General features: G+C 35.1%; 1 protein-coding gene across 4 annotated transcripts in view; it reads left to right on the top strand.

Annotated features, from left to right (window-relative positions):
- Window positions 1–24,098, top strand: part of Scgdelta (sarcoglycan delta) — a 100,546-nt gene that overhangs the window by 52,722 nt on the left and 23,726 nt on the right. For all 4 annotated transcript variants that reach the window (XM_018451700.1, XM_018451701.1, XM_018451699.1 and 1 more), the window contains one exon: window positions 19,426–19,705. In XM_018451700.1, coding sequence (XP_018307202.1) covers window positions 19,427–19,705 — 279 coding nt within the window. In that variant the 5' untranslated portion in view covers window position 19,426. The remainder of the gene's footprint in view (window positions 1–19,425; window positions 19,706–24,098) is intronic.

The raw sequence follows: 24,098 nt of genomic DNA, 5'->3' as shown, positions 1-24,098 counted from the left end.
CACACACACACACACACACACACAGATTCTGATCTTTTTAATTTATTATAAGCGTAATAAAAGAATTTCAAGCTTCAGTTAATGTTAATTATATTTATATCCTATTTAATCTTTATCTTTTCTATTATTATCTATAAGTACAGAAACATTATCATATGTACTCATATAACTTTTAAATTATTTCTACTATTTTTATTATAAAATTTTATCCTTCTAATCTTTTTATTTTTATTTTTTTGCGAATCCGATAGCAGCAAAATTATTATTTCATTGTAATTAAATAGCGAGGTATTAATTCGGACATAAGCATATTGGAGTCGATTTACGGTTATCAATCTCGAATTTAAACCGACTATCCATTTGTAGCAATATGTATCCGTAGTTTCGAGAAGAGCGTATCTTGCTACGAGGATTATTCCGACGGAGTCAGAAATGGGTTACTCAGTAGAGACGTGTCGAGTTGAGAGACGGGAGATACTGACCCTCAACTCGCCACGCAGAATCACATTACCCCGTCAGTCCGCGACACGTTAGTGCCGGAATTGTACGTGCATTGTACATCAGACCATGCCACGCCGGCCGGACGACAATCCGTTTAGCCTAACTTTGCCGAATGCGAGCGTAAGCTCTTACGAAATTAATCAAGCGTTATCAGAAGTCCACTGACCCGGAAGGCAGCTTCGCCCGAACGAAGCGCGTCTGTCGGAAGTTCCCGTACTTCCGTGTAAATACTCGACTTCGGTACTTAAAACTATCGTTTTGATCTCCCTCTGTGTGTCCGTGTAAAGTAGGCGACTGTTTGCGTTAACTTTTACATCGCGCGCAAGAAGTAAAATAAGTATGCTTTCTTTCATATCAGTTTAATTAATGTCGGTCTTGACGCTGAGCCCCTATTAATATTTGCTTCCCTCGTAAATCTGCTTTAAATTCGCTCCGTGAAGAAAAGACGGGGAACGTTCATGCGGGAAAAGTAAAAAAAAAGTGCGCTCGTATTTCCGCTTACCTCCCTGCAATTCTTGGCTCCTTAATTGCTATTTTAGTCATATTATCTCGCTCCAATTTCACTGCTCATAATGTAAGAAAATTTTCAACGTAAAATATTTGGTAATGCACTTTTTACTATTATTTGGTAACTTTTAGAAAAATATATTTAATAAAAAAGATTTGTATTAACTGCATTAATAAATTTTACAAATTTGCAGGAAAAAAGTTTTTAATTTTGAAAAAGATTTTAAAATATGAATGTATAATATTCAAACTATCAATCCTCGAATATTCGTTATAATTCATAGAATTTTTCGACGCATTTTTATCCATGCAACGCATCAAAGGATTGACACTGTGGTCGTACAGGACGAGCATTTAATATTTCCTTTACGAGCGGATGCGATTCCATTAGCAAAGTTTCATGCCGCGACCAAGTGGGACCCGAATTGTTCGTTAACACCCGCTATTTTATTCATTCGATTAGTTTGGCCGAAGGGCGAAGGCATGACAGGGAAATATGTGAGAGTATGGATGCGGGTTATGCTCGTGGCAGGCGCGACCATAGAGGGATTGCCATTTCAGCTTTACACGGGAATTAATATCGAATCGACTCGATTTTCCGCGAAGAGCACAGAAAGTTCTAGTATTGACTATAGTACAATCACAGCTCGTCGAGATTCTCTTGGAAAATATTTATATGACTGATACTGCATTCTCTGTTCGTATCTAATCAGCGTAGAGAATAATGTAGGGTAATATTACAAACACGGAGTAAACGCAAACAATATTATTACAGTATATTAGAGTGATGCTAATCTCTCATTTCTCGTATTCAGTAATAATTCGATATATGCTTTAGTGCCGCCCTGTAATACATGATTATAGAATACACACGCTATTTAAAATAAATATCATTACATGTTTCCGATGATTTTGATGATAGAAGAGAATGGGGGAATTGTGAATACATATATATATTGGGACTTATTAAAAAAAAAAGTTAAATAAAATCTCGATGCTTTACTTATCAATTATATAATTATCATTATTTGAAAGATATTCATTTTTGAATTACAATATAATTAACGTTAATATATATTATTAATATAAACTACAATTTTAAATAAAAAACAAAACTGATTTGGCATTGCACCGCGTAGTGATGATAATTCCAAACGATAAGAATTTTTGCTTTTTGTTACAGTTTATATTAATAATATATGAATGTTAATTAATGTTTTTTAAAGTCAAATAACTACAATATCTTTCGAATAAAGATTTTTATTAATTTATAAATAATATTCAGCTTTATTTAACTTTTTCCCTATTAGGTATTCGCTATTTCCACTTTCCTCTATAGGTACTTAAATAATATATTTATTTTCTATAGTATGCCTTATTATTATTGATGTACCTATATTGATTTAGACATTTTATTTTGTTTGTTCCCTTCATCATTTATTATTTATTTATCTATTATGTATTCCTCTATTTTTTCATCTTTTTTATGTACTACATTGATGTTTATTCTCGTTGGTGCGTATGAACATGCCTCACATTCGCGAAGAATGTATTTGGAAAATAAATGGTATAATAAAATTTTATAAAAACGTCGTGTTCGTATTCCAGTTTTAACGCGTATATTATATAACGTAGTTGTACATGGTGATAGTCGCGGAAATGTGACGCGAGGATAGAGACAGGGTTCTAGCCATGGGATAGAACAAAGTAAGAACATAAAATATTGCTAACCACCTCGCGGCTGAATTTAATTCTCCGGAATTCTCCGGACTGAATTCGAGCAGGACGTCAAATGGAGGGATTTCCACGGGGAAGTGGCGGAAAGGGCGATCAGAAGGAGAAGGACGATGGAGGAGCATGGCAAAGGATGGTTGGCACCGCCAACCTCGTCGAGATAAATCTTGCTGTCGATGGCTCACCGCGGCCTCGGATTAGAGTCTACATTTGCACCTATCCTCCCTACTCCCTTCGAACCCTCGCCCTGCTCTCCGTTCCAACTTTCCATCGGCTCTGACAGTAACTCCTGCTAGTTCCGGCCTTCCCCCGCACAACTCCGTTGGCTCGCACCCCGTTCGGGAAAAGACCGTCTCATAAATTCGGCAGCACTCGTTATAAATTCAACCCCCGTCGAGAGGAGGGGAGGGCACCACGGGGATGCTGACTTTGGGAACAAGACGGCGGGTGGCGCGTTGACGGCTACGCTGAGATTTGCGTGGACTTTGTGGAATGTTAATACGTACCATGGTGGAATTAATAAGGTGAAGCGCTCCCGTGGATGCACAGTAGGAGAAAGAATTTGAGTAACATTTGATTGGTTATTCCAGTATAACCAGCGCTATTATACGTCTGAAAGTGCATATTGGGACACATTTTATTTCCAGTATTGCTACCGCCATTATACGCAATGTTTCATCTAGAGATGCAAAATTACTGTCAAATTCAATTTTACAATTACTTACGGTAAAATTAGAGTAAAATGGTAATTTATTGATAATTTTGGTAAAATTTGTTGTTTCTTATAGTTTTATGCACAAATAGACTGTATTTTCGTACTTATGTATTGTATAAAATTATACAATCATTCAATATTCCTAATAGGAATCACTGATAGATTAACAGGGCTAAATCTAAACGTACCCTATTAAAAAAATTACGTCACACAAAGTTACATAACGAAATCATGTAATTAAAACATGTAAATCACGTAATGGATTGTTCTAAATCAGTACGTGATTTCTTAAAATCACATAATTTGAAAAGTTACACGATGATATATTTTTTTTCTTCTATTTCTATTATTTAATTTTATAAGTTTATAAGGTATGAAAAATATAGTTTAAGACTACTGTACTTGTCACACTTTTTGTTTTCAAATTTTAATAATTTATTTGAAGTTTCTCTAGTTACTACGTACCTACATAGTTTCTTAATTATTATATCAATATGTAGTATCAAAATAAAAATTTAAATTAAATAAAGTGTTTCTAAATTTTTTAATTTAATGACTAAATGTACTCTTATTTCAAATTACTTTATTTTTATAATTTTTTTAAATTACCATTTTACCAGCCTCCATAAATTACTGACTAATTTACGGTAAATTACCCAGTAAATTATCGTAAAATTTGGTTATTTTCATCTCTAATTTCACCTTATTAATTCCACCATGATATGTACGATCTGAAACGATAGTAGAAGAAACCGTGAAATGAAAAACCGGTTTGTACGTTAATAACAACGTATTTCAGTTATATTTGAAAAAAAACAATCTGTTTTTACTTCCTGGTTCTATTTGCACATGATGATAACAATAATTATATCGCATCACTAATGGTTGTAAGATTAAGCGAATATTTAAACAATCACTAATGGATATCTAATTGCCATTATGAGTATTGTTAATATTACACGAAAAGTACACGTATAAAAAACTTGTTTACATCGCATACGCACAAAAAAATTCGATGCCGTTAATTAGAAACACAGGCTTTGGTGAACAACGTAGATAAACAAAGAATTTATTCTGCGGGCCCGACGGAGCATTTTTCACAGTTGCATGAGAAGCGTTATAAAGAAAACAAATGAGTCCGTTTATCCGGGAAAGTAGTGTACTTCTTAGAGCGGAAATTCTGAAGAACCCAGGCAGCTTGACCGATCTTCTTCCTCAACCATTTTATTTGCAATACACAGACCAGAATGTTACGGTCGATATTGAGATGTACATAGTGATCGATGCAACGCATTATTTTCATTGATACCGAAACTCCGCGGGTCGGCGCAGGTGCGAGCGACGACGTGAAGAGAAAACAGAATGTAGGAGGCCCTAGGTCATAGAAAATCCCACGTGCATCGGCCCAAGGAAAACGTCCTTCCACTCTCTGCCCTCAGTTTCGTCTCGCCAGTTACCGTCGTTGCCCACCTCTCTTAAGGGCTCCCGCAGGAACTCGAGCAGAGAGTACGCCGTTACGTAAAACACGTTTCATCGAGAAAATGAGGAAAATTAGTGCTTTCTGGGATATAACTTGTGGTGTAAACTATATAGCGAAAGCCTAAAATATATACAATGTGCACGGGAAAAACGATTTTGCTGAACTATTTAAAAATTTATTAAGGTATCTGAAAATAATTTTTGCTGGATTAAAATAATTACGTAGGAATTTCTCAGGTATGAGCAATGCTGCAAAAAATTTTGATGTTTTAATTTGAGCATCCTACATAATTATTGATAGCCCAACAAAATTATTTTTAGGTTTGTATTTAAATACATCAAACAAAATCATTCTTTCTTCATATATTTTTAGATGAATACTTAATATGGATATTTTGCGGAACGATTAATTATTAGCGGCGAAATATTAACGCACTTTACGCAAGTGTAATCAGAATTCTCCCGTGCCTTCGTAATTTGCGGGAGGCATTTACTTAAGACGCATTATGTATTCGGTTGCGGCAGCCGCGAAAGGGCGGTGGGGTGTTATTTTAATACCCGGCAAGATAGAATGCGCGCGATGCGCCATAATAAAATGCACGATGGAAACCGCGGAAGTTTTGAGGTAACGCGTACAAGGCGGACCAATTGAAATGCAGCGTATGCGGGAAGAAATATGATCCTTCCGAGGAATAATTCAGCGGGATGGCGAGACCGTCCGCAGTGTTACAACGGTGAGCCACGATGATCGAGAACTATGATTAAAGGTATAAATTCTAACAAGGGAAAATTAATAAAACGTGCTCGTTTGAAAAAGCGCCAATGTGCGTCACGCCATATCAGGCCCGCATCCTATTATTTGCGATAATGCAGACATTTGATCATCGTAAAAATACGTTGTGCGTAATATTTGACTGGTTTATTTTGTTTCTTTAATATAGTATAATGTCTATCGGGTGAATGTGGTCCCCCACCTGTAAATTTTTTGTGGCTTGCCAACTCATAGATAAAAATATAAAATTATATTTTATATTTTATGCAACGAAATAAACATTATGCGATCCGAAAGATTTTATTTATTTCTAAAAATGGTTCTCTAAAAATGATCCTTAAAAAGGTTGCGCATTACTATTTTAACAGATAATCTTTTGTACAATTCTAGCTAGAAGTCTTTTTAACAATTCTTAGAATTCTCTTTTTTTTGGAAACGAACGTTGTGCTGCAATTCTTCTCCGTTTCTGGACTTAATACTCAGGTACGAAAGTTAATTGAAATATTAAGAATCTACGGGGAGGATACTGAGTAACTTATCTAGCGGTTTTAACTATCGTACACTTGCTGGTTTATAGCCCAACATGCGGCTACAGATCACGATATGCGACCAGAACTGATGTTATTCTACGATTTCGAGATGCATTACGTTGCGGCTACACAAAGCCCGTACTGAAGTTTAATTATTATCACTATGTGTACGCATATATCCTATCTAACGTTCTTAACTTTATACGTGTACATATACACCATGACCGCGACCGTATACGACTATTAGACATGCTCAGATAACGTTTACGATGGAGATTCTAGGCTGTATACGAATCCAGACGTATACGAAATATTCTTCGAAGATAAGTTAATTATCATCTCGCATGAAAGCGCGATATATGCCATAAACAACAAAGCTACAATTAATATCTACTCATATATTCACTATAACTCATACATTCACCGATAACTCATATATTCACCGCAAGAATCAATATTTCGCTCCTGAAGTAATATTTCGGAAATATATATTGCGAGCTCAGCATGAATACAAATGCCTATTCTGATCGACATGTAGCATGAAAAATATTCTGCTGTTTTTCCATTCCACGTATTTTGGTGTACTGAAGAAAACGTGCAGTAGGAACGGGGTCGACCTGCGCATTGAGCGAGATTTTTATTTCCGCGTTCAAATGAATTTAAAATCGACGGTAAAACGATGGACGCGATACGCGAAGTGTGTTAGCTGCTAGAGTTTTGTACACAATAAGTGCGCAAATATTTTCATTCCGAAATCGATACGCGAGAAATCATGAACGCGTAAACTTTTGTGGACTTCACTATTCTATATAACTGTATTCTGTATATCTGTCTCAAAATTCGCATTTTCCGTGTAAACCAACGATTCGCGGTGTAATTTACATTGTTCTCCTACGAGATAACAATTTCTTGCTGCAATCTATCCTTCTAATTCCTGCGATAAAAATTAATTAACCGGAAGTATTATATTTGAAAATCAACTTCGTGAAAAAAAATTGAATATTAATGTGTCACGAAGTGCGTCATGTATTTTATTTCAATATGTATGTCTCAACACTCGCAGTGCGTTCCAGTACGCGTTGGGTATCAAGTAGCGGCATATACTCGCGCATATAAAGTGAATGTCGAGGCGGGTCGTTCGTTCGAAGATGCGCCTTTGCGGTCTCGGGGTAGAAATGCCAAGCCGCGGGCCCGATGGGAAATGTCAACGACACCAAAGGCAAAAGTCAGCGAAGATATCTTGCTGTCTCCGCCCGGAGATGTTGCCTTTCGTTTATCAAATACTGTAGACAGACAGCCTACAGTGGGATTTCGCGAATGTCCTCACCGTGAGAAATATAGCGTGAGCCGAAAATTCATTATTTTGCCCACAACTAATTCAGAAAATTCGTTCAAAAAATGAAATATTCATTCAACACTACACTTCGCATATAAATTTTGTATATTATAAAAACGGACTCAGTACACTATAATAATTATTTTTAATGTTAAGATTTCAGACCGAATTTTTATTATATTTTTTATTATATTATACATAATACATTACATTATATATAATATTTTTCATTACATATAAAATTATAAATAGATAAAACTATATCATAAATTCGTGATATAGAGAATTAGAATATAGTTTTATCTATAATTTTGTATAATGTAATGAAAAATATTTAAAGAATCAAAGCACATAAAATATAAGATTAAAATATACGTATAAAAATAATATACAATAAAATTCTCTCTTGGAATTTAACGTAGCTTATAGATTATTTAAAATGGATTTTATTTAATGCAGATGACACTTAAAAAGCTAATATGCATTGCACAAAAAATCAAGTCAAATTCAAGGTTTGCCGCAAATCCTTTTACGAGGTAAGTCAAGCTGAGGGTTTCCTTGAGCCAGGTTAGGGTTGAAGTCGAAATATCGAGTTTGGCGAGAAGACCGTACACGGATAAGGGATAGGAAAGGAGATAAAAAGCGAAAAAGGGGAGAAGGAGATCGACTATAATCCGTGAGATCGAGCCGGTAACGCGATCAAAGCGGTTCCCTTCCGGTTTCTAAACCGATTTCCTCGGACTCGTAGAAACGTGCCGTTCTTGGATCAATAGCCTTTGCTCTGTTTTTCTCCAGAACGTGTTTCCTTCGTGAGTTTTTTTTAAGTTATTTTTATCTACAAATCTCTCGTCGCACAAATAAAATTTTATTTCGCGCACCCGTATATTTATTAATAATTAAAAATATGATTTTGTATACATTTTTCTAACCAGAATCAACATGAATAGTTGAATAAGAATGATTCTTCTTATTTTTGTGATTTTAAATAACGCTTTTATAAAATCACGCTTTATATCTCACGCTTAATGATACACCCAGAGAAAGGTTTCTTCGATTCAGAGAAATGTTTCTTTGTTATACGATTAAAGCAAAATTTCTTTGAATTGAACGTCATTTCTTTGATTTTTGAGCATCATTTTCTAAAATCAAATTAAAAAATTTATTTGGTTTCAAAAACAATGTTCAAATAAAAAAATTTTTTTCTTTAACCGTATAACAAAGAAACATTTTTTTTAATCAAAGAAACCTTTCTCTGGGTGTAATACACTAAAAAAAATATATACTAAATTTTAAGAAATTACTTATTTAAATAGTGTCAATTAATTATTAAATATAAATATATATTTATTTCGTGTAAAACCATCAATTTGATTTAACTCTTATTTATTTTTATCGAATAAATATTTATTTACTGTAAATAAATGTTTAGTTAGCACTATTCAAATATTAATTAAAATTTAATATATTTTTTCTCAGTGTATAAAATTTTCAAATAAACTCGATGATTGATGCTATTAAAAGTGATTAATTAGCAAAAACAAAGGCAGATTCGCGTATTACCCAGATGTGAATGATGATATTAACGAAAGCGAATAATGATGGATAGATAGCTGTGAGTCGAGTATTAGTGCTTTCGTTCGTTATCTTTCGATCTGTCAACGTTATCGACGTCAAGTCATTTCGAGAACATCCAGAACGAAAGCGTCCACCCGCATGTCGGGGATAAACGAGACAAGAACGAGAACTAATGCTCTTACTGCCTTGAATGTACGTACCTAATGCGATAATCTCACGAAATAATTAAGTATGTCGAGACAACCCTGAGAATACGTCGATTAAGCCCTGTGCGAAATTTTACGTTAAAAATAATTTTAACTGTGTAAATAATGGACTGTAATAGATACATGGCATTGAACATTGAAATATGTAATAGATAGCTATCAGTACCATTATCGACATTCACGAAAACAATAAAGTCATGTTTTATTGAAGAAAAATTGTACTGGAATTATTTAATCAAACTAGAAATATACAAAGATACATATGTGCATTTTTATATAGATAACATTAAATATTCCTTCACTCTTCGTAGACAATCTAACTATTCCTGCGGCCATGAGATTAAACTTTCACCAACAATATTTTTCATCTGTGGATGAATTAATCCATCAAATATTTACTCAAAATTGCGGCATTCTGTACAACTAAACTATTAAAAATAACTTGTATGATGACGGATATTTTGTATTTCATGTTTTAACGTGCCAGCGTTTATAAATCAAATATTCAAAATGTTTTTTTATTTTCAGAATCACGAAAGTGCTTTCTCATATTCAAAAAATTGACAGAGCATCGTTTATTTAGACTAATTTAGAGAATTTAACTCTATATAATCCTTTTATAATAGTTAACAAAAATGAGTTTAAGTTAAAAAAAATAGATGTGTAAAAGTGATTTCCCGTTGTTTAGAATTGCTCGAGGAACTAAAATCTTTATCGGATCTTTGTTTATATCCACTCTATCTCGACCAGAAAAATAGGAGTAGCGGCTTATGGTCGTTGAGACTGTTGAACCAGAGCGGTACGAAAATACCAGGAGTCTCTCGAAGTGATTCTGGTAAGCAGCCAAAGTAAGGGTGTAATGGAGCCAGAAAGTGAGGGAGAAAGAAGAGAAACGACGAGAGAAGAAGCGAGGCGCCCGGAAACTCTTCTACTGGGTGGCTTGGAAACGTTTTGCTGGTAACTAGGCTAATGTGAGATTACTTGGAACAGCGATAGCATCCATAGACACAATTGAAGATTCTTTTGATTCAACTTCACGTAAAAATCACAGGTCGGATTTTAGATATTAAACTTTCGAATGAGATAATTCGTATTAATCATCCACTCGATAATTCACACTTTTCAATTAACTATATTTAATAATTTTATTTCGTCCACACACACACACACACAAACACAACGTTCAGAATAAAATATCTATAATCTGATATAACGATCAGAGGGAAAAAAATACGATATATTTTTTTTAACAATCTTGCATTATTTCATACAAAAAATTAATCTTTTTAATTTTTGTAAATGTCTATATTTAGCATAATATCAGTAAGCGGATAAATGATAAATACTGGTCGTTATTATAGGATTTTGCAAGCTACATAAGAAATATCATGACAGCAAGCCGCGATATTATTTAGAGAGCATAGATTTGCAGCGTGGCGAGATGCGTACAACGCCCGCAAGATGTTACGCGGTATTAATGCTGTGTCGCGTGTCTCATCAACGTCGTGTAACCGGGGGTGAAACGCCAATGACGATGATTGATGTTAACGACATACATACAGCTAACTGTATTCAGAGAGACGCGGTAACGAGCGTTAATAATCGGCGCACCTGCTCTTTTAATTTACTTCGTCGACCGTCGAGCGATAAATCGATGATTCCCGAATGATTAGCCCACAAATGCCTATCTGCGCATTAAGCGCAACGTTTCTGCTTTCGCCGTTTCGCGTCAAATTTATTAACGCGCTGACCGCATCGTGTCCACGGTTGCGTAGAGGGCGCGAAGGCTGGCAAACGAAATAAAGTATTTATTTTCGTTGCAAATTACCACCGCTAATGGCTGCCGCGAGCGCAAATTACCGACATTACGTACTCCGCGGAATCTCTCACGCGTGCTTCATTACGATGCGCGGCCGTGCACCATGTCGGCTTTAATTAGCCGTAGGTAACCCGTAATCCGTTACTTCAATTACTTTTCTCGCAATCCGGTTCAATATCCTGAATTTTCGAAGCGGAATTTACTGAAATGGAACGCTCGAGTTGCGAATTTGCGAATTTGCGAGATTTGTTTACCTACAAAAAAAGAACTTTTTCTCGAGCAATTTTCTTCATTCCCTTAAAGGGAATTCTACGGAAACGTAATTTGTCCTTCAACTTGGCGCGAATTTGCGAAAACACGTTTTGGAAATAATGATGGATCAAGTGAGAGAAGATGGCCGTTATGATTTCTGAGTAACTCTCTATGTAGGAGGCGAGAGGACCCTCGATGTTTGATCTTTTGATTGAATTGCGCTGCCAATAACTGACCTCTCTTAAGGGATTTCGCACGACTCTTGGGAAATATCGAACCTTTAATGTCCTGATTCGAAAACGTTGCGCTCTCTTTTTCCGTCTGATCTCTCTGTCTTCGGTGCGGTCTCTCTGTCTTTTCGCATTGAGTTGGTGCTTGAAACTTCCGACATCCTCATCCATCGGTGCTGATGGAACGTTCAACGTTTGTGGAAATTGTTGAAATCATTCGTTTCCATTTAACATTATATAAGTAAAAAATAGCAGTAAAAAATCTATATATACATATATATATATACCATATAATTTTGTATAAATATACAATATATATAATTATTTTTGTATATACACTGTTAAATCTATAGTGTCAAATTTAACCTACCGTGAGTCGCCACTGCTCCTACTCAATCATGTCGTTATTTTATACTAAAACAATGGTTATATTTGACACTATAAATTTAACAGTTTATCATATAATGAAATGATATATCTGTATGGAAAATATAAATAACTATCTATCAAATAGCAAAAACACGTTGAAAAGAGAAAAGCGACGCGTTCACATAATGTAGCGCATAATGACACTTGGAACGAGATGCGCGCCACTTCAGCAAATCGCTTTTGCTTGACACGAGGCGAGAAATGACTCATTGTGCCGGGCCACGTTGGCCGATTCAATTTTACTCCAATGAACCGCGTGGCGCGGTAAAATCGAAAAGAGTCGGCAGAAAGGTTAATAGGGACGGTTTGCAATTTCCGCGACGTGCGTTCTAGTCACGTCATCATATAGTCAAAGGCGCCTGCGATATAGCGCACAGCATACACCTCCGACATTTTTCATAGAAATTGCCGAGGAATAGCGGAAGAAAAGAATGGGGAAAGCAATACGCCAAAGAATAGGCGAGAAGAGAGAGAAGGAGGGCGTACAAACGTAAAAAGGTGGCGTGTTGGGGTGCAGCGAGTCTATTAATGGCCATCCGGGTTGAACTATGTTTGGTTTGCGGGCTTGGCGCGACCATCTGGGAGGATTATCAACGATGTAGAAGTCAAACCGTCCAATTAACCTTCCTCCCCTCCTACTTGCTAAAAAACAAGGGTGCGGTGATTGACTAATTACCCGATGAAGCCGCGATTTCTTGACATGGATATGCTGCGAGAAAATAATTATCTACGTCCATTTTGGCGGATCATTCAACCTGCATGTACATTGCGCTTTCGCAGATGTGGCTACGTGAATCTTCCTATCTAGAGGAATAGCTCGCATAGAGATGTCTTGATTTGACGTAGCAGCAGCAAATCCTCTGTCATGTCAGACTGTTCCGTCGTGTCCATATGCGCTATTGTGCGTGCAACTGCGTACGTTACGTCTATGTTCGAGGATTGAAATACATGAGAATTGTTTCATGGAGAACGTATGAAATTTGGAGGAGTTTAAAAAAAAAGATTAGCTGCCCCCCAGAACTGAGTAATTTATAATAAATTATTCGTTATTTACGAAATGCTTCAATATAAAAATATGAATATTAGTTTAATTATCGAACAAAAATAAAGGAAAGATATTTTTCAGCAAATTAAATTCGATTACATGTTAAAAAATAAATAATTATTATATAAATTATAACTTCGATCATTTCTCTTAATTGCAGACAAAAATTTCAATTTGTCTTTCATATATGCGTGTGTATTCAATTCATTTTGTCAGTCATCATCGCAAAGTCAAATCTACTTGCATTTACTCTCAGGTCGAAGAAGCTTGCAAAGAGATCGACATTTTAAGTCGACTAGGCTATCGAACTTGGATTCATCGGTAAATACACCTATCTATACCTTGCCTTTTCAAAGAAGGATTTAGTTGCATTCGAACAACCGACTATTTTTACTTTTACGAATAGAAGAGGAAACGATTTTTCGTTTGATTAACTCATCACTTCTATTTTTAACTAAAAATTTTCGATAAATAATTAGGTCAGAGGAAATTGTTCCTTCTGATCTCGTAATTAGAAAATTAAAGCTACACTAATACTATTAGTGGAAATTGGAATAAACAAGTAGCAGCGGAATGTTTTTAATTAAAGTCACTTTTAATATATTTTATAAGAGCTTCAAGTTTAAGATTTAATATTTATTTTTTAATCGCATTTTCTCTCAATATATATTTAATATTGTTTCCACTTTATTGGGACAGATGAGACAAATGAAAAATTTTATAAGAATCACGATTACATGACTGATTGTGAGTTCTATCTATTAAAACCGCGGGTTTGGCCTTTGATATTACTGCTTGTTGCGTCCCGTAACCGCGCGTGGTGCAAGAGCTGTCATCGGCGTCCTAGAAACAACTTCGGTAACACGGGAAGCGGGATATTAGTGAACAATGGTAGCCATAATGCTTCCTGCCGGTTATAACGCCGAGTTATACCTGCCTGCAACTTGAGTCAAGCGCAAACCTAGGATTGGATGGCAGACAATTTAAGCTCGGCTTACGATTTAAACAACGGTTGCTGTACAAGCGGGCCTCCATCCAACACCCCCAGCCTCCCGCCCCGTTTAAACACTCTTACAACCACCCAAATGTGGTATGGATTAATTCATTCAACGTCCCTATCTGCATCCGGGAAGGGGCTTTTAGGCGCTTAAAGCGGGAAATAAATCTATCCCGCGCGGCGAGTCTCACTGAGATCGCAGCAGCAAAGAATCTAAATTGCGGTTGCCGTTGTAATCCATCGTTGTCACCCGCGCGAAATAAATGATATCCGTAATTGTACGTACCGTACATTTTATTAAGCTGGCCATTGTTCGTCGCCGAAAGTAAACTGTCTAGTGGTGCGTATTTCCGCGTCGTATATTTTGCGCTGAATGTGGCTGTCCGGTTTCCACTTCATGTTACGTAGAAACACGTCTTTCGAAATGGAGAAATAGAAGAATATCAGTGTCTGATTATCACGTCTCGTGCTGAAGTAATGTTTTGCACTGATATCAATCGATTTATGTGTCGTCGGTAATTTTGAAATTTTGAGAAGCAAAATTATTCGTAAAATACAAGTATAAGCGGCATGAATTCTTGAAAAATTCTTACTCCGCGTTACTGTAGCAATAGTAATTTCGTAACTTATAATGCATTTTCTGCTCCGGACTGTGAAATAATGGTCGCCGTACTAACTTAGCGTTACGTCAAAAGTTCCGGCGAACGTTTAACATACGTCCGACGCACTATTTATGGCCCATGAAATATTTCCGCTTTATAATTGTGCCTTGAAGCCTGAATTCATAATGCTCATTTTCTGCCGTTGTAGGTTATCCCCACCCTCTTTGTGCCCCGTGAGCACTTAAAAAGAAGATATGTAAGGGGCATTAAATAAATTTACACTTTCAGTATTCTCTCACAATGGCGTAAAAAAAGCATATGGTCTGATTAGTCTCCTTTTTTCTTTTCTTTAAGTTGGATATCGTGAAATTCATTTACAATTTTTATGGTGGCCCTAATGAGAGATTTTCGTGTCCGACGTTAAACGATTTTCTTGTGTTTTTATTCAGGAATGGTATTTCTCTCGTGAAAAATTGTAAGGTCTAATAATACATTGCGGGAGTAACATTATATATACAGGGTGTCCGGAAATTAGCGCATCAGAATATTATAGCAAAATAGAGCGGACTAAACTGAGTCGAAAAGTTCTCTATCATTTTGCAATTTTCGCAATAGTTAATTGCTAAAAATCGCTGAATATTGGTTTTCAATAATTTTTTACTCAAATACTATCAACTTTACAGAAAAACAGTGAGAGATAAAAATTGTTTATTTTCTTCTCATAAAGTTCTGAAAATTTTTTTCAGAATTGAGAGGATTAGCAGAATAAAGACCTAATTACAAAATTTTGATTTTGATAAAAATTAAAATAAATTGTTACATTTTTATTATACCACAAATAGGAACAGTATTAAATGTATATTTATATAATGTCTTTGAAAAGTTATATATTATAATATTTCTCTATATATTATGATAATTATTTAAAAAGTTATTTGCAATTCAAAAAATGCACTTAGTCCCTTTTTCCGAATATTGATCATAATATTATAAGAATCGACAGAAAGAAAAGACTATGAATTGCAGAAATGTTTTTTATTTTCACATTTTTCTAGAAGAAATACAAAATGAAAATGAAATACATTTTACTTTTACTTGTACAAAATAAATTGAAATAATATGTTCAATCATCTGATGAATTTTCGTAAGATTTTTTAACGTAAATACGTTGTAATGAAAACACATTATTGTCGTATCATTTTCGTTCGGTCTCTGATAAAAATCTCATTAATGTTATCAAATCATTTATGCTCTTTTTCCAAATATTATATCACTTTCACCATCCCAGGACAATCGAAACACGTTCATATTTAACTAATGTAAGCAACATCAATTCCTTGTTTATTTGCGGTAATCTCAGGAAAAAGGGCCTAAGTAGAATTTTGCCTTTATTTCGTTAATCCCCTCAATTTTTTCAGAACTTTTTAATACCGTATTTTCTCATGTCGGTAAAAATAAGAAAATGCAGTAATAAAAAGATGATAAAAAATTCTGAAAAAATTTTTAGAGTTCTGTGAGAAGAAAATAAACAATTTTTGTCTGTTGTAGTTTTTTTGTAAAGTTGATAGTATTTGAGTAAAACATTATTGAAGACCAATATTCAGCGATTTTTAGTAATTAATATCTCATTAACTATTGCGAAAATTGCAAAATGGTAAAGAACTTTTCGACTCAATTTAGTCCACTCTAGCTTGCTATGATATTCTGATGCAGTAATTTCCGGACACCCTGTATATATAGAAGTTATAAACGTTATAAATTCTATCATTGAATTAATCGATGAAGAACATATTCACTACTAATTGTAGCAAAAAGAACAAAACCCACAGAAACAAGAGCGCGAAATGAGTGCATCTCTTGATAGGAAAACATTGCTAGAATGCTAACAATCGAAAAGAGACCATTGCAAGAGCTCGGTCGAAAATCGCACGATCGTATCGGGAAATTGGAATAGTCGCTCTTCCCGCACTGGTTTATCCCCAGTGCTTTTAATTTCAAGCTACGGAGCTCTTTATACCTGTGAGGAGCATAATTATCCACAAAAGGATGAAGGGTCGGCATTGAATATTTTAGCTCTCGCTTCTCGCAGCTTCGTCGATTTTCCTCTTCTTCTCTCTCTCCTTTCTACTCTTCTTTCTCGGCTTCGTACTAACACTTCTCCTTCCGTAAACGAAAATAAAAACGGATAAACGCAGAAAAGTGGAAGGAGGTTTGTGACTTGAAAAGCGAAAATGGGAGGGATCCTTTTCTCGTCTTATGGCTCTAGGATTAGGTAGGAAAGTTACGTCAGGAATTTTGCGGCCAGCTTTGCATAAGTTCCAGTTCTATCTCGTTCCCTTTCATTCGCGTTGTTTCGTATTCCGTCTCCATGTTCCATGATTCTCATTTTGGACCATGTCCGATAAAAATGCAGAACTGCGTATTAACTTCTATATCGTAATCCGACAAGCTATTTCACTTCATAAGCCATTAAAGTATGTTATTACATGGCTGATTTACGCGATTTAATATTTTTTTTTCTAATTCTTAGAATCAGAAAAGGATAAAAAGTCAATTGAACCGAACATAAATCGATTGGCATCAATTGATGTTGTAACAAATAAAGGCTTTCTAAAAAAAAAACGTCACAACCATTATTTTTATGAAAAGTGATGTTTTAGAAAATATTGCTTGTGTGTGTGTGTGTGTGTGTGTGTGTGTGTGTATGCTACATGTTTTTTTATTTTTTGTAAAATTTAAATGTTAGATACAACATTCTTACAGACAGCTCTTCAAATAATCTTGTCTCTAGTTTAAAAACGTCGAAATTATGAAATGTATTTACATATAAAATAAATAAACATATTTAAATATACATTAATGTTTAAAATATAAAATTTCTATTATCAATTTGTTAAAGTTAAAAAAAATCTATTTTCTTACAATTAACATGAAGAAATATTAAAATATAAATTTACGCAAGAGAATTTTAAAATATGAAGTATTCATCATTTTTGTCAGTCAACGAACTAGTTTATCGTTATAATTAATACGATGAACGATCGTGATATCATGTACATGAGTAATTCAAGGTGTGATGTTGGTTTCGTCATGTTGTAAAAGTCAGCAAATTTATTTTATCGTTATAGTTAATACGAGGAGGGAACGACCGAGGAGACCGACGAAAATGAATTGCATCGATATGCAAATGTCCTTCGAGCATAATAATTTGACATATATCCTGTATTTTTTTCCACTGTAATATTGTTACATATGAATACTTTCAGTAATTTAATTTGCAATATAAAAGAGCTTAGACAGCTTTTCTCATGAAAAAACATAACGTTTCACTATTCGAGACCCATAGCGAATTGACGAAATTATCACTTTGGGGGAAGATTTTACGAAAAGTGATCTTCGGCAAGTCCCATCTTTACAGGCCTTGCACGTCCGATATAAAGTATTTCACGTTGTTGGAATGGAGAAAAAAAATCGGAAGATCTGTCTTTCGTGACGCGTTTCGCCTTCCCGAACACAATTCCGCGCAGCCGGTGTTCAAGAATGAGGTATAAACCGTTGATAAATGATCACGGCAGAAAGAACAGCCTCGTAATTGTAGTCTTATTAATGGCTCGCAACTGCACGGTGTAACGACCTGTAGCTATAACACGCATCTCGTTTGTATTTCGTAACCGTAATCTGCCAATTTACGGCGTGAAATCGCTTGTAGCACGGAAACGTGCATGAAGGTATTCAAATAGGGAGAGAATGAAAAACGAAGTATCTAGAATAAATTCTCAATTGCTTTAGAAAAATAGATTTCTTTCGATTAATTCAAGAAGTTAAATTTATTTGTAATTATCTATAATTGAGGGGGGATTGGCGGAATAAAGGCACAAATCTACTTAGATCCCTTTTCTGGAGATTAGCGCAAATAAATAAGGAATTAATGTTGCTTACATTAGTTAAATATGAACGTGTTTGGATTGTCCTGTGGTGAAAATGATATAATCTATGGAAAAAGGGCATAAATGATTTAAAATCATTAATGAGATTTTTACCAGAGATTGAACGAAAATGGTACGATAATAATGTGTTTTCATTATAACATATTTATGTTAAAAAATCTTATGAAAACTCATCAGATGATGATTGAACATTACTTCAACTTATTTCCAATTTATTTTGTACAAGTAAAAGTAAAATGTATTTCATATTTATTTTATATTTCTTCTAGAAAATATGAAAATAAAATGTGAAAATAAAAAACATTTCTGTAATTCATAGTCTTTTCTTTCTGTCGATTCTTACAATATTATGATCAATATTCGGAAAAAGGAACTAAGTGCATTTTTTAATGGCAAATAACTTTTTAAATATTGATCATAATAGAGAAATATTATAACATATAATTTCTCAAAGACATTATATAAATATACATTTAATACTATTTCCCTTTGTGGTATAATAAAAAAGTAACAAGTTATATTAATTTTTATCAAAATCAAGATTTTGTAATTAGGCCTTTATTCCGCCAGTCCCCTCAATTACAGATATTAAATAAATTTTTCTTTCTAAAGTCTAAAAGTCACATCAGTATAAATTAATTATTATATGTTTAGTTTAATTATTAATACTTTTTAGAGAGAAATTGTGAAGAACAGAAATTTTTCTTCATCGATATATATTTTGTTAATCCTGGATTATATTCTTTTAGAATGTCCAGAGGCCAAGGAGGGTGGTCCGACGAGCCCTGCACTTCCGGCAGCGCAAGTCGTCGCAGTGGAGCACGACAGACAGCGGGATCTTCGAGATCGGCATCTTCTGCCTTGGAAGAACGAGCTTCCGGTACCACACCGTGTAAAGGTGGCTTTAGATTAGGGGTCTACGGCTGGAGAAAAAAATGTCTTTATTCTCTCGTGTTAACCCTTATGGTCATCGTCATTCTCAACCTCGCCCTCACCGTCTGGCTTCTTAAGGTCATGGGATTTAGTTCCGTAAGTTCATCAATTAATGAAATATTATTATCATATAAATCGTTAATTAATAATTATAAGATTAATTATAAGATCGTTAATGTTATACATTCATGCATAGTTTCTTTAATAAAAATTTGAGAAGGCACAGAAATATGATAGCTAAATTTCGCCTATCTGTTAATTTTAGAATTTCATACGTAACATCTCGTAATTCTAGTGATAAGTGTATGAGAAATAATATACGTGTATTATGAAAACGCCGAAACGCACTGCGGTCCAGAATGATTCCTTCTGGTTAGTCTCCACCAAGTTTGATCTAGATAAGGATGTGTAACTTTCAACAGTCATTAAAGTCGACTTTCGTCTTGCGGCTTGGAATTAGTTTTGCGCGAGTTCCTAAGCTCGAATAACAGGCCTCGACGAAGATGTCGGATCGTACTAGCGTGATGTGCGATCAGAGTAGGTCGCTTTGAGAGCGGCAGTGAGGAGAATACGAAGCGCGAACGTGGTTAATATAATTTGCTGTAATTGCCAGAACCGTTACATCGACGCCATTGTTATATTCGTCTCGGAAAATTGTCGTTTGCACTTCATACTTCTTCTTTGTCTGGACTTAATTCGGACGCGTTACAATTACTCGTCCCCGGGAATCGACCGGGGTTCATTAGTAAGTAAGCGGCGGCGTTCGAGCGTTCTCCTTCGCTTCTCGCAATCCTGGAGAAACGCGACCCGTACCAACTTCTTGATTGCGATAATGGCTGCAATATAAAGGCCGTTTCGATGTAAATGTCTGTCGCGCGCGAGGATACGACTTTCCTAAGTTAGCGAAACACGTTTGGCGATCGAATGAGAAGACATCTCATATATCGTATTAAATGAGTTAATTTTGATATTGATTGAAGAAAATGTTCTGCGATATTTTGTTAGCTCAAAATTATATAGGTATACAATACCTTCATAAAAAATGAACAAAATTTAAATTTAATAAAAAAGATTTTATAGCTTGAGAAATATCTACATTCAAAAGAATCCAATGATTTTTGAGTGCATGTAAATTTGATCATTTTTATGTATAGAAAACTATGAGCTAAAAAAGGAAAATTTGTCTTCTCACTTTGTGGGTCTGTCACGTACCAAAAAAAATTTGTGAAAATTTTCGACTATCTATCGTGAAAGTTTGGAATTTTTCTTACTAAATCGTTTTTTAAAAATGTTTCTACGATTTTTTGTTCTTGAGTTATTCGCGAGTTAAGTAAAAAAAGAGCATTTTGACTTTGATTGCTCATAATTTCATTCGTACTGCAATTAAAAAGAACAGATTCTTAAACCTAAAATGTTGCTCTATTGAGTGGTATATTTACTAATTTAAAAAAATAGAATATATATAAATTTGAGCTTAAAATATAACATTACTTTTCTTTTAATCATTGCATAATAATTATAAGGACAGTGTAATGTCACATTTTTAACTCAAATTTATGTATAATTCTACATTTAAAAAATTAGTAATTGTACCATTCAATAGAGCAAAGTTTCAGCTTTAAAAATCTGATTTTTTAATTGCGATATGATGATTTTTAATGGAGTTATAAGCAATCAAAATCAGACTGTTTTCTTTTAGTTAATCCGCGTGTAACTTACAAGTTGGTAACAAGAGAGAGAGAAGTAGAAACATTTTTTTAAAATGAACTTTTACGAAAAACTTTAAGCTTTCACGTTAGATAATCAAAAATTTCGCAACAAATATATGTATATAATTTTGAGTTAACAAAATACCGCAGAACTTTTTCTCCAACACAATATTATGAATTTTAATATTTTTATCAAGATTTTTCTTATAATTGTTTATTTTTAACATTAAACATAATGGCAACAAATAAATTAATATTTTATTCCATCAATAATTTATTTAAAATTGGAGAATTGCATCTTAATGTATAAATTTTAAATGAACAGACTGCAGAACGCACTTTTGTAACATTCGATTCAACGCGCGCAGAGATTCGCATAAATTTTTTTCAATTCACTTTATCACCCAGTCGTACTAACGCTTTTATTTCTGCAAATCGTCATTCCTATGTATCCTATGAACAGATGCAACAATGGCATTGAAATTCGTCGACGCTAAGCTGGCACTAGTCCGCTCGATTAAGGTAAAACGATCGTGAGACTCTCCAACCCTGGTATCGGTCTCGCACTCCCGCTGAGTTGCAGCTACCTATTCGCCATTATCGAATTTATTCGAAATCGAAAGGAGCTCCCGCGATCTGGCGCAATGATCCCTCGATGGGGGCTAAACTCGGTGGAAATTGAGTATCAATCCGTAAGTAAGGAGCCCGGGAGCAGCAGGGATACCCCGTGGGAAATGTAAGTCTCTGCCACTTCTTTCCCCATCCCTCGTCACCCTTCCAGTTTCTCGTTTCCCTCTCTCTTTTTCTTTTTCCTTTCGCTATCTTTTCCATTTTATTCCGCTTCTATTCCTTGTACAATCGCCCACCAACCCCTTGCTGCTCTCTCATCCCCATTCCACATTCCATTCTCTCACAGTGATTCTCTCATTTGATCTCCCACCCGGTTTTTCTTTGGTTCTTCTTTTCTTTCTCTGTTTCTTTCTTTTTCTCGAAATATCCTTCAATCGCTCCATAATGCTACTCAGTTTGCCAATTCGCGCCGAAAACTTTTCCAACTAATGTGTCGTTCTCCCTCATTTCTCTCTCCTCCATCTGTCGTAAGTCGTAATTAGCAGCGGTAATTAAACTCTCGTTTATCGGCTGGTATTCGCGCCGATAACTCATGTCCGATTAATTGTGTGACTCGGTAAATCAGCGAGACAATCAATTAGGAGTTCGGGCACGTTAATTATTGCGTACGGTCGCTGGGGGCTGCTGCGATCAACGATTTATGGAGATTTCGATTCACGGCGAGAAGTTCGGGAATCGATGTAAACCAACATATCTCTAGAAAGTCGAGATGTAAGATTCGTCGATGAGTCCGCAAATCGAATGACCGTGGAATACATACATACGACTTATGCGTAACAATTTCATATACTACGTGCACTCCGCGAGAAGATAATCTTGTAGCGCGTATATAAAATTTTATATGTGAAAGACGGATGAATTTTGCATAAACGGATTGACTAAACGAATCCAAACTAGATAAAACCTAATATAACGTTGCGTACTATTTTCGCGTAGATCGAACCTATTTTAGAGAAAATAATAATTCATAAAAAACGTAGTAACACTCGGAACAATATGACATTTTTAATATTAACTGATATTATGATTTTATAAATTTTATTATCTCAAGTGTTGTTGACGGTTTTAGTATGTGCAATCTTCCGGGATACGAAATGAAATGAGTGAAGTATACATCTCGCGTTTTTCATAACGTATGTACGTAAAAAAATGAGAGAACCGGAAGAGAATATCCGAAATTAAGGTATTTTTGTATTTTTTAATACAATCAACCATGACATGGATATAGGTCTGGTGGAAACAACAAGTTCTACAGAACAAACGGAAATGACACAAATTAAACAATATTTTACAACGTTATACAAAAGGCTTTGGAACTATTTGATCCGAAACTTCTTTCACATGTAACGAGATAAAAAGTAATATTTTAATCATACCGCGTTATAGTAATTACATTGCTAACCAAAACTAAAAATTAAAATATTTTGATGAATTAAAGACATGGTAAATAAATAGTTTTATTTCCATCTGGTTTTTCTTCCTTTCCATGAAACTTCTTATGTATGATATACATCGCAAAGAATGTAAACGCAATTTTCGGCAATACGTATCCATTATGACGTGTAAAAACCAACATCACGGTGGTTACAAGCACCGCTGAAACCACAAGTCACGGGGTGTTACGTAGAGTTGGAAGCTGGAACTCCTCGGAACTCGGTTGATACCCATCTAGAAGTTTTCCGCTCCTATGCGAAGTGTTCCTAGGCGAGTAAAAGCGCGATGCACTCCCAGACCGGGAAATATTTCATGCTCACGGTACTTCTCCCCCATCTTTATCCACCCATCCTCCCCGACCATTCATATTTGATGAGAGTTTCGGTCTGCCTCCCACTGCCTCTTTTCACTCTCGAGTTACCCCGTCTCGGCCAACCCCGACCGACGTTCTCCTACCCGCTCGTCCTCCACCGCAAACGATACTACCGCGAAGAAATTAAATCATTTTTCTCAATTAAGAAAACCGTCTTGCTCCTCATAACTGCGAAACTTTCACCCCGACGGAATTAATTAAGAGCTCCTCGATCGGTATGCTTTATTAATGAAGTCTGGTTTCGCTACGATCAATGTTACCAGTTAATAATTTTTCGTATGGCTAACGATTTCCCCAATATATTCATGTGTGAATCGTACGAAACGCTCTCAGAAGCGTGCTT

The sequence above is a fragment of the Mycetomoellerius zeteki genome, unplaced genomic scaffold (genome assembly GCF_001594055.1).
Source record: "Mycetomoellerius zeteki isolate Tzet28-1 unplaced genomic scaffold, Tzet1.0 scaffold316, whole genome shotgun sequence".
Taxonomy (NCBI): domain Eukaryota; kingdom Metazoa; phylum Arthropoda; class Insecta; order Hymenoptera; family Formicidae; genus Mycetomoellerius; species Mycetomoellerius zeteki.
Note: the sequence above shows the minus strand (reverse complement) of the source record. Positions and strands in the feature narration are given on the sequence as shown.